The following is a 16,371-nucleotide window of genomic DNA, read 5'->3' as shown; positions in this document are numbered from 1 at the left end:
TGTATCTGGAGACAGCATGTCAAGAGGAGTGACTTTGCAGGCGATTCCCAAAGGAGGGAGAACAGGTACAGATCCTTGAAAATCAGTCCAAGACTTGGGACAGTAGCATCAAACCTGCTGTCCTTAACCAGATGAAGAATGTATGCTTAAAGTAGCTGAAGAAGGGCATCTTCACTGATGGAAACACTCTGAGATGAGTCTGGAGCTATCTGGTAAGATTAAGATGAGAGGTCTCTGGCTCAAGAAGGGTATGTGCCTTCCTTCGTGCTCACAGATGGGGTATAAAACTCTAAGTATCACCGTGAAATCATTCAGAAAGGGTAATTTCTTGTTCATTGTTGAGTTTAGAAGATTATAGCCCTCTTAAGTTGCTCTACTGTAACCAGAGCCCTGAACTCATCTCAAGTCCAGGAGTAGCTTCTTGGCAAATGGAAGGATTAGATTCCACTGTATCATATTCAGCCAAAAGAGCCTTGTAAATGGCTATAAAGAACTGTAGGCTAGCTGAGTACACTAATGCCTTGAGGTACGTGAGGGCTGCGTTCCACGTAATCCTCACATATCTTCAATTTCACGTAAATTGTGGAATGGGCTGGGTAGGGGCTCTAGGGTGTCTGTGGCTTCTCCGGGGCCAGGAGCACCCGGAGCTGCCACTTCCCCATGGCTCTGGGCAGGGAGGTTTACTGTATATTCTTCTCCTGAAAGAGCTGACTCCTTACACCAGAAGTGGATTCCACAGGAATAGGTTTAGATTTATTTATTTTTTTTAAATAAGCTATTGCCACTACCAATGATCAGAGGGCAGGGTGGGTAGAAAAATACCTGAACTACTTAGGGGGTAAAAAAATCTTCCTATAGATGGCTGAGATGGAGACTGGGGCCTACTAAAGGTCCTTGATCAATAAAAGAATACACTTTTGTTAACGAACATTGCTAAATGGCCATGAGGGAACAGATGAAGAATACTGAACAACATTGATGTTCTCGGATTATGTCAAATAGATTATCCAAAGTATTAGCCACTCTTAAGGTCCTCAGTAGTGGAAAATTCTGATGGTGTAATGGTTTTATCTGGTAAAGATGAAATAGACATGGAACAAGCTCATCCTCATACTCTTCCAGGAGATATGCATCATCACTCTGTGGGTCCTGGCTGAATTTGTGGTGATAGCCTGCTGTGGCAAGTATGCCACCTGCGAGAGTTCTCCAAAAGGTGTTGATTTGATCTTAAATGAGGATCTCACATAAGGAAAAGAAAATGGGTTCTGAGGGTTACACCTGGGCCTGTTATGGCCAGAATTGCGTTCCATAACGAAGGGATGTGTGATACAACAGGTAGAATCCAGGAAGTTTATGGGTCTTCAGAAGCACGTCGTTTTTATTGTAAGAACTTCTCATAATGTCCTCCTCAAGAACACCCCTTTTGAAGAAGAAATAAAAGATACCCTAGGAGAAGGACTTCTATTCCCCCCACAATGGTGATGAAAACAAGCAGTATTCCTCTAAAAGAGGTGCATATTTCTGACAAGTTAATATTGGTTGAGGAGAACCATCACCATTTCAGACTAAGATTAGTAACAGACAAATCAATATAATCATAACTATTACATACCTAGAGAGACAAATACTGTTGCTTACAGGAATATCCATAAGTGGCTGTTCTGATTCTGGGGTCAGCAAGTCTGGTGAATACAGCTGAAATTGAGGACCTCTATACTCATGAAGATGATGTTGACCATACTGATACCACAAAGACGTTTGAATATTTCAAATGTTAGTACCCAAGACATCGTTGCTAATTTTGAGGCACTGGTTACTGAAATCTGACTAGTATCTACTTTGCATCTCCTGGCAGTGGTACCATATGAAGACTCGCAGTGCTGGTTGGGTATAGCTGCAACTGACTTTGGACAAATCAGAAAAGTGGCTCTCGGATCTTTTCATGGCATATAGGAAATTATGCTTGGTGATGAGCAGCGTTTGAATATCTCTGCCTCTTCCTACCTTTGGCACCAGAAGTATCACTCACTGACCTGAAGACGACTAGTGTGAGCAAGGTGCTCATCTTTTCCTTTCATGTGTGTAATTATGTGCACTGAGGCATGCGTGAATGCACAACACCAGAACAAATAAAAAACATAGCTGCAGGTTGTCTGCTAATCAGGTAGGTAGCATCTGAATCTCTCCCGAGCAGCTGCACAAGTGCAAAGCTTACAAGGAACACTGGCTGTGAGTTCAGAGCAGGCATGGCAAGCCAGTCTCAGTGGGTGTCAACTGAATGCCTGGTTGCATTTATGCAAGAGTGCATAAATAGGCTGTGGCATACTGTTTTAACTACTTCTGTTAGCCAGCCTACTTAAATATCCAGACAAGTCACTCTTCTTTTTAATGCCATCTGCTGGGAAGAAGGTAAACTTGGACGATGAGTATCTTGATTTGCTGGAATCGTCTAGATCATACATTGGCTATATGCCAACATCTTTATTGACATGCCAACATACATGGTGGTTTATAGGGCACAGTAAACAAGTTAAAGACCATCCCTACTCTGAGGATGTTGTGGACTGATCTGATTAGAAAATCCACCCCAGAGTAACTGTTCAATCTTGGAAAACATAAGAACATAAGAATGGCCATATTGGGTCAGACCAAAAGTCCATCCAGCCCAGTATCCCGTCTGCCGACAGTGGCCCATGCCAGGTGCCCCAGAGAAGAACAGAAGACAATGATCATGTGATTTATTTCCTGCCATCCATCTCCTGCCCTTGTACTGAAGGCTAGGCCACCATACTTTACCCCTGGCTAATAGCCATTTATGGACCTAACCTGCAAAAATGTATCAAGCTCTTTTTTAAACCCTAATAGAGTCCTGGCCTTCACAGCCTCCTCCGGCAAGGAGTTCCACAGGTTGACTGTGTGCTGTGTGAAGAAAAATTTCCTTTTATTAATTTTGAACCTACTACCCATCAATTTCATTTGGTGTCCCCTAGTTCTTGTATTATGGGAAAAGGTAAATAATTTTTCTATATTCACTTTCTCCACACCATTCATAATTTTATATACCTCTATCATATCGCCCCTCAATCGCCTCTTTTCCAGACTGAAAAGTCCCAGTCTCTCTAGCCTCTCCCCATATAGGACCCGTTCCAAACCCCTAATCATCTGAGTCGCCCTTTTCTGAATCTTTTCTAATGCCAATATATCTTTTTTGAGGTGAGGAGACCACATCTGCACACAGTACTCAAGATGTGGGCGTACCATAGTTTTATATAGGAGAAGTATGATATCTTGTCTTATTATCTATCCCTTTTTTAATAATTCCTAACATCCTATTTGCTTTACTAACTGCCGCTGCACACTGCATGGATTAATAAACATTAATATTTAAAATGCTGTTTTAATATTGCTAAAAGGCAAGTAAGAATTCTTCTCAGTTTTTAGAACTTAATTCTATTTCACATTTTTCTGAGTTAAGAGAAGCAGCTTATTTTCTGGAAAGAGGTATTAGGTACTTAGGACTAAGTACAGTGGAAACCTTCAAGACTTATTTTTTCATTATTCTTGTCATGACTTAGTGTTTAAAATATTTGACCAATGTTTGATGGGAGAAATAACCAATTATTTTTGGCCTATTTGAATGCCCAGCCTTATGGTAAATGTGAGCTCTCCTCATGCCTGAAGGCCTCTGAGGATGTGATAGGCAATAAGTTTGGATGGGGGTGGCACTTTTCACTCAATGGGAGCTGTGAGATTGTGCTGGGGGTGATGGTAGAGCATGAAGCCTCTCCGTGCCCCTGCCCCCCATGGCTTGTGGTGCTCAGAGAAGCACGTGGCTCCATAGCTGGCCACTTTCAGCAGTGTGCAGGGACAAGGCAGGCAGTGAGCTTGTCAGAGGCTCCCACTGGGTCGCAGGCTGGATCCGGCCCACTCCTGTCTTAGGACATGGGGTAACATCTCTCAGAACTGGTGCATTAACAGGAATGGGTTTTGGAGGAGCAGCAAAATGTCTGTAAGAAGGTAAGTCAGAATCCAGTATGTTTTTCGTGGATTTCTCCATCAAAACTAGCTTCAAACAAGTGTTGCAGTTTTGTGTGTGCACTTGGAGAAAGGTTTACAAATAGGATGTTGTTGGTGATATGAGTTTCCCCTAGACAAATATTTATTGTGCCATTCCTGCAGAGGCAGGGTAGGTTTTAAAACCTGGACACACATTCTCTGCCAATAGAGAGACCTAGGCCTAGAGGAGACTAAAGAAATTTATTTTTCCCCATGCAAACTGGCCAAATGCAGTTTAACAAGAATAAACTAAATTACAAATCAACTGTTGCAGGGAAGTAGTTAGCCACAGTGTTGCTCCATCCTGCTTTCACAAATGGAAAGAGAAATGCTGAATAATTGATGCTGCTTTATGTCAGGGGTGTGAGGGCATACAAGGTGCATGTATAGACCCAATGGACATTGCTAGTCCAAAATCCAAGTTTGTGCACAACCACCAACCGTGGGATTCATATAACAATTACTCAAAGGAACAGCTTTTAAACGAGAGTATTATAATTGAAATACTCTTCTTTATTTGCATGGCCATTATCACAACGCTAGATATGAAATATTTCCAGTGAAAGCAAATATATTTACATATTGGACTTTACACCATCCTAACATAATACAATAAGCATGCAGATATTATACCTTTGAAAGAAATACAAGGAGAATCCATTTACCTTCCACCATATTACCCTCCTGAAAAGTCCTCTCTTCACACCACTGGCAGTGGATAAGGTACCGAATTTTCTTGACTGAATCATCTGCAGGAGATGGTCCTCTCAGAACTCTCACCACTACTAGAACAAAGTGTTCTAGAGCTACTGCAAACAAAACTTCAATGCCTTTGTTACATCGTGCTGCAGCTCTACAAAAGCAAAAAGACAGCATGTTTTCCTAGGAATTCAACAAAGATTAAGTTTCCCAGATGTTCCACCTTGTGCAATATATATGGTCACCTACTGTCTGGAAAAATCCTACAATAGCCATTTGTAGGAAGTAACCAATTGAAAATTACAACTCAGGTAAGGGAGCAAGCCTTCCTGCTCAGAACAGAGTGCCTCAGCCAGAATCCACAGTAGAATGTGGGACTTGGTCCTCTACTATTTCCAAGGAAAGGTTACCCCAGCAAGCATGCTACAGACTGAGGAAGAACTCTAGGTAGGAAAGGATTTTTCTATTAAAAATATTTGGGGGCTCCTAGTTTGGATGACTGTGACCCAAGAAAGGATGTGCTCAACCTGGTGACCCAGCAAGATGGCTAAGTTACTAACAGAGAAGCTGCCACAGCACTGGAGTGACAGTTGTCAAGGGACGCTATCCCACAGAACTGCCATGCTCCTCCAGGCCAAAAGGGGGCACCTAGCTGTAAGTGGATTTGTTTACAGTCTGAAGATCTTTCACACCTATTCTCCCACTCACTCTTCCCCAAACTACTTGTCCATTATCTTGATCTAGTGTCCAAACCCTAAATTTCACTTCTGAGTACACTTAGTGTGAATATTTGTATGAGAAAGGACTAATATTGTAAACAAGTTTTGCAGTGCAGGCATTGTATCATACTTCTTTATAAGTAAATTTGCTTGTCAATAAAGTTACAGAAACAAATCAGTGTTTTCCTTAAACATAATACTTAACTTGTGAAAATTTAGACATTGTATGTTTGTTATTTATAAACACTTGAAGATAGGGGATCTAGATTTTTGGGCAAATATGTTTCCCAGTTACAAAGTATACTAAGGAAGGTGACAGTTTATTTCTATTTAAAGCAGATCTTCTCTAATACTTTTTCCCATAGATAATTAATTTATTAGCTTCTGAAGTATTTATGAAAGCTAAGGTAGCATTAAATTGCCACCACATGAAAGAGTTTAAAGTCTTCAGTTATTCAAGTTTGCATTGTTTTCTTTCTGAAGATTAAAAAAGACAGGTTACTCACCATAGTAACGGTGGTTCTCGAAGATGTGTCCCCATGGGTGCTCCACAATAGGTGTCGGGCTCGCCCGGCGCCGCAGATCGGATCTTCCAGGCAGTTTCTGCCGGACCGCGCATGCACCGGCGCGCGCCGCTCCCCTGCACGCTCCTGGCCATGTGCGCGATCCGGTCCCCGCCAGTTCCTTGACCAACCGCCTCGGATGCTCCTGCAAAACACTAAACAGAGATCCGAAGCGGGGAGGATGGGCGGGTAGTGGAGCACCCACGGGGACACATCTCGAAGAACCACCGTTACTACGGTGAGTAACCTTTCTTTCTTTCTTCTTTGAGTGTCCCCGTGGGTGCTCCACAATAGGTGACTACCCAGCAGTAACCCAAGATAGGAGGTGGGTAATCGGATTATGTGCAGTTTGTCCCCGAGAGGACCGCTGTCGAGAGACGGGTATCCTCTTGGAATACCCTGTGAAGGGCGTAATGTTTGGCGAAGGTGTCAAAGGATGACCAGGTCGCTGCTCTGCAAATGTCTTTTAGCGCAACGCCCTTGAAAAAGGCTGTTGATGCCGCCACCGCCCTAGTGGAATGAGCCCTGGGAGTGGCCAGTAAAGGAGTCTTTTTGAGTTCGTAGCACATTTTTATGCAGGATACGATGTGCTTCGAGATTCTCTGTGAAGAGAGACCTTCTCCTTTCGATTTGGGAGTGAGAGAGACTAGGAGTCTATCCGTTTTCCGGAAGGACTTGGTCCTGTCTACGTAGAAGGCTAGCGCCCTCCTCACATCCAGGAGGTGTAGGCGCGCCTCTTTGTTAGAGTTATGAGGCTTTGGATTAAAACGAGGGTAAAACAATAGGTTCGTTAATGTGAAACTCAGAAGAAACTTTGGGAACAAAGGCTGGATGCAGCCGTATGCTTACCGTCTCCTTGGAAAAAACAGTGCAGGGTGGCGTTGCCATAACTGCCGCAAGCTCGCTCACCCTGCGAGCTGACGTGATTGCAAGAAGAAAGGTCGTCTTTATCGTAAGGAGGCGGAGGGAAACCGTGGCCAAGGGCTCGAACAGTGGTCCCGTTAGCACATTAAGCACCAGGTCCAAGTTCCACGAAGGTGGAAGTGGTTTCCGAGGGGGGTATAGGTTTACCAACCCTTTGAGGAACCTGGTAACCATGGGATGGGCGAACACCGTGTGCCCTTCCTCCTTGTGTCTGAACGCTGAAATGGCGGCAGGGTGGACCTTTAACGAGGATAGTGAGAGTCCTCCTCTCTAGAGGTCCAGTAAATACTCTAATATCACAGGTATAGGCACCGAAAGGGGGGCTAGCCATTTGGTAGAACACCATGCCGTGAAGCGAGTCCATTTCTGCTTGTAGGTCTTCCTGGTGGAAGTCCTCCTGCTACTTTCTAGGACTTGCTGCACTTCCTCCGTACATGTGCTCTCTAGGGAGCTGAGCCATGGATTAACCACGCTTGTAGTTGCAGGCCTTGGGGGTGCGGATGCACTATGGACCCCTGGGCTTGCGTGAGCAGATCCAGCGCCACTGGAAGGGGCATCGGTGGATGGTCCGACATGCGCAGGAGTAGGGGGAGCCATTGCTGTCGATCCCACGTTGGGACTATCAGGATCATTCGGTCTCCTTCCCTCCTGGCTTTCTGCAAGACTTTGTGGATCAGCACTGTGGGAGGAAAAGCGTAAAGCAGGGGGCCCCTCCACGAGATCGCGAACGCGTCCCCCAGGGACCCCCATCCCAGTCCTGCCCTGGAGCAGAATCATGGGCACTTCTTGTTGTGTTGAGTGGCAAACAGGTCTATCTGGGGAAAACCCCATGCGTGGAAAATCGGTCGTAGCAGATCGGGACGGATCTGCCACTCGTGCGTGAGTGCAAAACGCCTGCTCAGCTGGTCTGCCTTCACATTGTGAGCGCCTGGTAAGTACGAGGCTTTCAAGATTATATTGTTGGTGATGCACCAGTTCCAAAACCGGACTGCTTCCGCACATAAGGCACGGGACCGAGCTCCTCCTTGCCGATTTATATAAAACATGGTGGAGGTATGGTCTGTACTGATCCCGACAACTTTGCCTTGTATATGGTCTCGAAAGTGTCCGCAGGCGTTGAACACTGCTCTGAGCTCCAGTATATTTATGTGCAGTGACTGCTCCGTGGAGGACCACAGCCTTTGAGTCACCTGTTCGCCCATGTGTGCTCCTCACCCTATGAGGGAGGCATCTGTAGTAAGAAAAACTGATATTTGTGGTTGGTGGAAGGGTACCCCTGTTAGCAAGTTCTTGGGGTTTACCCACCATTGCAGGGATTTGCGCACCTCTGCTGTGGGCGACACCACCCTGCGAACGGTGTGTGCTGCCGGTTTGTATACGCTCGCCAGCCAGTGCTGCATGCTGCACATGTGTAACCTGGCGTTCTGTACTACGAACGTTGCCGCTGCCATGTGGCCCAGCAGCTGTAAGCACGTCAGGACCGGCACCGTAGGGCTGAAGGTGATGACCTGCACGAGGGAGCTGATGGCCCGAAAGCGAGTCTCTGGTAGATACACTCTCGCTGTAATAGAATTTATGCGTGCCCCTATGAACTCTATCTTTGATTTTGCCAGATTGATAACCAGGCCGAGCGAAGAGAACGTGCCTGCTGTGACGCGTATCATGCGTAGTACCTCCTCCTTCGAGGCCCCTTTTAGTAGGCAGTTGTCCAGATACGGGAATATAAATACCCCCTCTCTGTTCAGGTAGGCTGACACCACTGCCAAGGTCTTGGTGAAGACTCTGGGGGCCGAGGAAAGGCCAAACGGTAGGACCTTGTATTGAAAATGTTCTTTGCCTACCATGAACCGGAGGAATTGCCGGTGAGCCGGATGGATAGTTATGTGAAAATACGCGTCTTGTAAATCGAGGGCTGCGAACCAATCTCCATCGTCCAGTGCCGTAAGGATGGAGGCGACTGTGATCATCCGAAAGCGTTGCTTGCGCAGGTACCGGTTGAGGCCTCGAAGATCTAAGATGGGCCTCCAGCCTCCTGTCTTTTTCTCCGTGAGGAAGTACCTCGAGTAGAACCCTTTTCCTTGCAGTTGCTCCAGCGCTCTTTCCACTGACCCTATGAGCATGAGATGGTCTACCTCCTGCTTGAGCCTCGCTACGTGGGAGGCCTCCTGGAGGTGGGGCCTGGGTGGAGGTCGTGGCGGTGGGAGTGACTGGAAGGGGATGGCATACCCCGTGGCTATGATCTCCAGCACCCATTTGTCTGTGGTGATCCTTTGCCACTGGTCGTAGAATGGTCGGAGGCGATGGTGGAATAGCCGCTTCGGATGACCTTGTGCGATGGTAGTGATGGCGCAGCCCTGGATCTGTGTGTCAAACTTGTGGCCTTTGGCCCTGCCCTGAGGACGCACAGCTGTGTTGGGAACGTCGCCTGGGAGTTCTGTACTGCTGGTGCTGTTGATGTCGCCCTTGCTCGTAACCCCTGTGGTACTAGGGACGCTGTTGCTGGTACTGGTACCGTCTTTGTTGAGGGTAGTACTTTTTCTTTCTGTATGGAGGGGTTTAAATCCCCAGGGTCCTAAGTGTGGCTCTTGAATCTTTACTGGAATGAAGGACTGAGTCAGTTGATTCAGCAAACAGCTTCTGCGAGTCGAAGGGAAGATAGACTATCTTTGCCTGCAGATCCCTCGGTATACCCGAAGTCGGGAGCCAGGACTCCCTTCGCATCACCACTGCCGTAGCTGTGGAACGTGCTGCTGTGTCCGCAACATCCAGGGCAATCTGAACTCCCGTCCTCGAGGCCGCGTAGCCTTCTTGCACGACGGCCTTGAGCACCGGTTTCTTGTCCTCTGGAAGCGAGTCCATGAGGGAGGTTAACCTATTGTAGTTGTCGAAATTATGGTTCGCTAAATGCGCTGCGTAATTTGCCATTCGCAACAGTAGAGTGGAGGAGGAGTAGACCTTTCTGCCGAACAGCTCTAGCTTCTTGGCATCTTTGTCTGTTCCCCGTCCTGAATTGAGATGTCTTTGATCTTTGTTGCGACGACTCCACCACCAAGGAATTTGGTTGTGGGTGGCTGAACAGGAACTCCATGCCCTTCGCCGGCATGAAGTATTTCTTATCCACTCTCTTGTGGACAGGCGGAATAGTCGCAGGTGTCTGCCATATCGTAGTGGCGGACTCCAAGATTGCTTCATCAAGCGGTATTGCTATTTTGGAGGAGGCCGGAGGTCTCAAATTTTTGAGGAGCTTATGGTGTTTCTCTTGCACCTCTGCTGTCTGGATGCCTTGCGTGAAGGCCACCCTCTTAAACAGCTCTTGAAACTGTTTGAGATCGTCCGGAGGATGGACATCCCCCGGGGCCGTAGCCTCGTCCGGGGAGGAGAGCGAGGAACCGCTAGGGTACGCCTCTCTGGACCCTTCCGGTTCCTGTTGGTGATGGTACATCCTCTCACTGGAAGCTTGCAAGGGAAAATCTCGGGGTTGCATAACCAATTCCCCCTGAGATACTTGAGTCTCTGTCCCCGTTCGCGATTGCCCTCGGGGATACGGGACCATCTGTGGGGATCTTTCCCTGGCAGATTGCCGGTGGTGTCTATGCCCCGCGTGATGGGGCGACCATGGCAGTATAGACACTGTTCTTGGGAAGGTGACCTAGACCACTCCCTTGGTGCATACCCTCTGCGTCTGGGGGAGTGAGATCGTCGAGAGATCTGGGACACTGGAGAGAGCGATTTGTGATAGTATTCCAGTGGCTCAAACCCCAGGAAGGGTGAAGGTGGTCCCAGCCAGGGCGAGGCTGGTTGTAAAAATGGAGACGGGGACTCCGGGTAGGCTAGGGGGGACCCCTGCCTTCTGGTTGGAGTCTGCAGCATAAGTGAGGGCTGAGAGAAAGCAACTCTGCAGCCCTGCCTGGAGAGGGGCTGCGGTGCCTTGTTTTGTGTGCAGCCTTCCCCCTCCCTTGAGGAGGTAACTCTGCCCCCTGACCTGTAGGGGATCTTGGCCCCGTCCGCGCCGTGCTCAGCACGCTCATGGGCGGTGCCGCACAGGCGGTGTCCTCCGGTGCCTGCAGGCTGCATGCCTGCGCGCTCTGCACTGCCGGTTCCCCGGGGGTTGGTGCCGCTGCTTGCAGTGCCGCCGGTACCGGCGCTTGTTTAGCCGCCGCCCTGCCTGCGGTGCGGGGCGGCTGTTTGATTGTCGGAGGCTGAGCCGCCTCCACAGGGCTCTCCGTGCCGCCGCCGATCAGCTGTTGCTGCGGCTGGGGGCTGCGCGCTCCTCCCTCTTCCCGTCCCGCTCGCTGTTGCTGCCGGCAGGGATCAGGCTGGGGAGGCTTTCCTCCGTTTTTGCGCTGATGGGGTGAGGGAGGCAGCTTTCCTTTTATGGGCCCCGGAGGGTCCCTCCTGCTGCGGCCGCTCTGGCACGTCTGGCTGGAGGGCCTTGTTGAAGAGCAGCATTTTAAGCCGCATCTCCCTGTCCTTCCTTGCTCTGGCTGTTAATTTTGCACAGAAGGAGCATTTCTGCGTGACATGGGACTCCCCCAGGCACCTTATGCAGAGACTGTGCCCATCCGACGCTGGCATTGCCTCTCGGCAGGACTCACATTTCTTAAATCCTGAAGAGGACATTGTTGGTGAGTCTTTCAGTTGTTAATGGGTACTTAGCACCTTCTCTGTGCTGTTTTTCCCCCTCTCCGATGGCCTGCCACGGCAGGAGGGCTAATGGCCCTAGGCTCCTGGCCTCCGGTGTTCCGCTTGTTACTAGGACTGGACTGAATGCCGTCCCGCTTGTTGTTTTTTTTTTTGAAAATAAAAACTGGCTAACTTAACAGTAGCCTAAGAACTTGAAAACTTTAAAGAAAAACAGTTAAAACCATTGAATACGCTAACTTGGCCGTAGCCTAGTCGGATTCAGTCTGCAGCCGACGGCGGTTAAGAGGAACTGGCGGGGACCGGATCGCGCACGTGGCCAGGAGCGCGCAGGGGAGCGGCGCGCGCTGGCGCATGCGCGGTCTGGCAGAAACTGCTTGGAAGATCCGATCTGCGGCGCCGGGCGAGCCCGACACCTATTGTGGAGCACCCACGGGGACACACGAAGAAGAACACTCCGTTACCCATATGCCATCTTGCCAGACATTTCATTTTTAAAACACTTACATTGTTCTATAGCAGTGAATTTGATTTTAAGTACAAAAAATATTTCAATGCCTAATTTGTAGAGCTTAAGGAATTCTGAAAAGCAAAGACACAACTTGCTTTAGCACTCAGTGTTCATTAGCTCCTATTGTTCCAGAGCTTAAGAGCTGACCACAACTTGTGTTGTAATAGTACCTTGCCACAGCAGCAACTACAGTTCTAGCTGCCAGTTCTTTGTAGTACTCTGTTCTGACAACATTACAGCCATAGTGGCGCTGGGCCACATGCTGAGCTTTTGCATACAGGGAACTGATGTCTGTGGATGTCACTGATACTATTCCAAGATTTCTAACATTTCTGAATGCAGCATCCAGGTAGTTCACAGCTGTTCCAAATGGGTCCAAGTGTCTGAAAAGCAAAAAAAAGTCAGATTCCTCTCAGTGTACACAACTCTTTAGCTTTTAAGCTACATGGGTGGGGGAGGGAAGGGAAGGGAAGAGGGAGACTCTTAATCCTCACATCCATAACATAAGAGGTAAGATAAAAATAGGACTTGATATTACAAACCAATTTCCATATCCATAATGTGTCCACATAATTTACAAAGCAGCAAGTGAGATGGGGCAGGCAGTACATACTGTGTAATGCAACAGTTGTCACACATCCAGCATGATCCCTTTTACATCCTAGCAAACTAGATAACCATGAAGAATGCTGGCCAAAATGCCAATGTTTATTTTCCCATGCCTTTCAAAATTTTCAAATAAGCTTAAAAAAATGGAAACACAGGCCCATATTTTCAAATTTAGGTATCTAAAATTTAAGCCCTCGAATGGGTGGCCAAATTTTAAGGTATTCTAAGTACCTGCAACTGCCTCTGAATTCAATTGGTTGGTGGATGCTCACCAACTGTTACAGACTAGAACTCTTATGTTGATGTCTACATATAGATTCAGTGCCTTCATTTGGGTACTAAATTTTGAGTATTTTGTCCTTAGATTATAATTAAACCAACAATATGCAAGAGTGGATTACAATCTGTGGTCAATGAACATGTGACCTTATTAAAAACGATGACTTTCACATAGCTAAAATTATAGAAAGAAGTTCCTTATTTAAGTTTTCCAAACCATGAAGTTATAACAAAAATTCCTAAGTCTGGCCTAAAATGTTCATATACACTGAAGCAAACCTGCAGCCAAAGCAGGGCTGTTAATTCAACTCCCTTGGTTTTACCCCTCCAATAGAGTCTGCAGTAACTCATCATGGATCCTAGAGATCCCTTTGCCATAAAAAAATCCATAATTTGTGTTTTCACAGAAAAATAAACTGGGTTTTAAGGTATGAGGTTTTTGTCTGAGCCTCCATTATCCAACGCTCCTATTAACTGAGCCAGCGCTTACAGCAAGAGCTCTGCAAGGTGAGGCGGTGGGTGGCTGGGCCCCCTATTGTGTTTAGAAAAACTAAAGTTCAGTGTTTCATTATAATCATGGAGGAGTAAATCATAATTTAAGGTTTTTTTAATTGGAGACTATATAGATATATATGCGCACAGGGACTCATGCACGTTTCTAGCAGCTTAGCCCTAGGATCAGAGCCTGGGTCAGGTATTTCACTGACCGTTCTTGAGCAGCACATTTCCTGTTAAACAGCAGTACTCTGCCAGGACTCTTCTTTCTGACTTGCAGTTTTACAGTCTCATTAGTCCTCTCATGTGCTTTTGATCTGGTTCCTGTTTCTGCCACAGCCTGGTTCAAGTCCTCTTCAGCTTTGCACAAGCCTTACTTTAATTTTTGCTCCAGCCTTGCCCTTGTCTCCTGACCCTTGGACTGACTCCACCACAGCATCAACCTTTGGCCTGCATCCAGAGATCAACTACTTCTTGATTTGGTTCATCTACAGACTCTGACATCATTTCTGACTCACAGCCTACCCCGGTCCCTGATTTCAGTGTTGTCCTGGTCTTGACTAAGGCTGGCTTTGACCTTGGTATCTTTTCTAAGCCATGGTTCTGACTACCTAGAACCCAGCATCCAACATGGCATCCATGTGCTTATTTTCCATGTTGGAAACAAGAAAGGCCTAAATGTTTTCCCAGTGATTATTTTTTAAAAGATTTAAAATCAAGTTTTCACAGCATTTTGGGTGTTACACAGTTAAAATTTTAATAAGCAAAACATCCAACTGCTGTTAGTTGTCTGAACCATTCAGACTCCTCTAAATAACTGGAGAAAAAAAAATGGCAGCACAGCAAAATCAAAGTACCAAATACAGATTAACTTGTGTTAACAAATGCTTCACTTACATAAAATCAAAGGATCTCAAGTGCATGATGACATTAGCATCTGTTTTTGTCACTTCAATGATGCCTACATTTTCCTCGCCTTCGTCCATGGTTTCATCACACTCATCCTCTTCCTTAGTGTTCATCACCACCTTCATCTTGTTTAAATGGCAGTTCTCCTGAATCATAGTTACAGAATTTTCATTGAAATCATTAATTGTAACCTTCACAGAACTTCCAAGGTGCTTTGCCCACTGTAATCCCATTATACCTGAGGAGAAAGTCAAATACATAATTTTAAAGTTGGCTGGATGTAATAGAATAGGCCTAGTTTTAGATCCTCTGAACTTCAATAAAATACACAATCAAACTCTAAGTGTGCAAAATAGAGAAATGTGATTCATACTCAGGCTTTCATCATGGAAGAAATATGCTGGCAAACCCCTGCTTTTGTATGAAAACTCAGTAGAGTCCTTATGGGCCCAAGGGTTTGCCTGCCTAGTTGTTATTATGGACAAGTGCCATAGATATGAAAAAGTTCTGTGTACCATGAAACAAGCTGGACCTCAGTCTGTAGCAAGGCCCCTTGGCTTGTGCCCTCTAATGCGGCAGACTAGAACTTCTGCAGCAGAGCCAAATAAAAAAAAAATGTGGACTTTGAGTGAAAAATGAAAATTAATATTTTTAATTTTATAGCAATCCTTGCTAGTCAGGTATTAAGTTGCTTTTATGCTGCCCCTGAACTTTAAATTTTTGATATGTTGCTTATATTTGTAACAATAACACATATCTATATTGTAAAGGTACTGGGGCTTTGACAGCTGGATAGGAGGTAGTAGAAACTTTTGGTGTGGCTTGGACCTGGGGAATATACACATTAGCAGGAGAGCTAACTCCTGAGTATTTTTAGTATAAATTTAGCAAACTGTTGTCTTTAGATTTTAGAACTAGCACCCAATTGAGCCCATGGGGATAGTTTACAACTCTCTGATCCACCATTTCACTGATCTACCAATTCAGGAAAACAACACTACATTGGTTTACACCAGGGATGTGCAAACTGGGGAGCACAGCACAAGAGGCTGCTCCCTCCTCCCACCCCCGCTGCCTCCCTGTAGTCTTTCTTGGCTCAGCTGCCCGCCTCCCTCTCCCTGACAGCGTCTGTTGTCATTTCTGGACTAGAAAGGCAGTGGGGTGTGGGAAGGCTCTTTAAACAGCAGGAAGCTTTTTTATTAGATAGGTGGGGGCGGGGGTTTATTGCAGAGATGAAAAGTGGGGCCTGATGTAAAAGTCTGCTCACACTGGTTGACACTATAAAGAAAAATCCTGACCATAAAATTAAATACAAAGACTAACAATTTTTAAATGAAAGTCTGAATTCAGTGGCACTGTTTGATGGCTAGGGGTTAATTTTGCAGCCAAATTCTACAGCTATCGAATCAGAGTACATGGGATCTTGGACATAACTCATCAAGTGTTTCATGGGCTTTAAAATATAAAAATTATTTCCTTCAGCATAAATATCTTCAGCCCAAAGATATTTCTGGTCCTTTTTATACATCTAGAGCCAAATTGTGAGCTCTTGGACTCAGGGAAACATACACAGCAGTCAAATGGATCCCACCTACAAAGACAACCCCACAATATTCAATATACAATGTCAATTTCTTATAAAAAGGACTCTATTTAAATCTCTCATTTTATTTTACAATTTTAACAAGTAAATTTTAAAAGTTTATTTACCAGTGGCCCCAAACGCATCCAAACATTCTAAAGGGCTCCGCTCTTCTGCCAAAACAGCTAATGCACAAAATACCAGTTGCCTAGAAGACAAAAGGATGTACAATAAAGTTCAGACTATGTGTTTCATGTATTCTGGTTTCTTCCTTCTTAAGGTAATTTGTTCCAGCACAGGTTTTGCAGTCAGTCAGTTTAACAGCCACCAGAAGGTTTTTCAAACACTGAGTGACAATATTCTTAAAAATTCATTGCAATGATA

General features: G+C 46.0%; 1 protein-coding gene across 3 annotated transcripts in view; it reads right to left on the bottom strand.

The window, feature by feature from the left end:
- The window catches only part of TRMT1L (tRNA methyltransferase 1L), a 70,062-nt gene that overhangs the window by 15,447 nt on the left and 38,244 nt on the right, over positions 1 to 16,371 (bottom strand). For all 3 annotated transcript variants that reach the window (XM_075002244.1, XM_075002245.1, XM_075002246.1), the window contains 4 exons: positions 16,116 to 16,195; positions 14,394 to 14,643; positions 12,284 to 12,496; positions 4,722 to 4,909 (listed from right to left, as the gene is read on the bottom strand). In XM_075002244.1, the coding sequence (XP_074858345.1) occupies positions 4,722 to 4,909; positions 12,284 to 12,496; positions 14,394 to 14,643; positions 16,116 to 16,195 (731 nt within the window). The remainder of the gene's footprint in view (positions 1 to 4,721; positions 4,910 to 12,283; positions 12,497 to 14,393; positions 14,644 to 16,115; positions 16,196 to 16,371) is intronic.

This window comes from Carettochelys insculpta, chromosome 9 (genome assembly GCF_033958435.1).
Source record: "Carettochelys insculpta isolate YL-2023 chromosome 9, ASM3395843v1, whole genome shotgun sequence".
Taxonomy (NCBI): domain Eukaryota; kingdom Metazoa; phylum Chordata; order Testudines; family Carettochelyidae; genus Carettochelys; species Carettochelys insculpta.
This window is presented reverse-complemented; position numbering and strand designations above follow the sequence as displayed.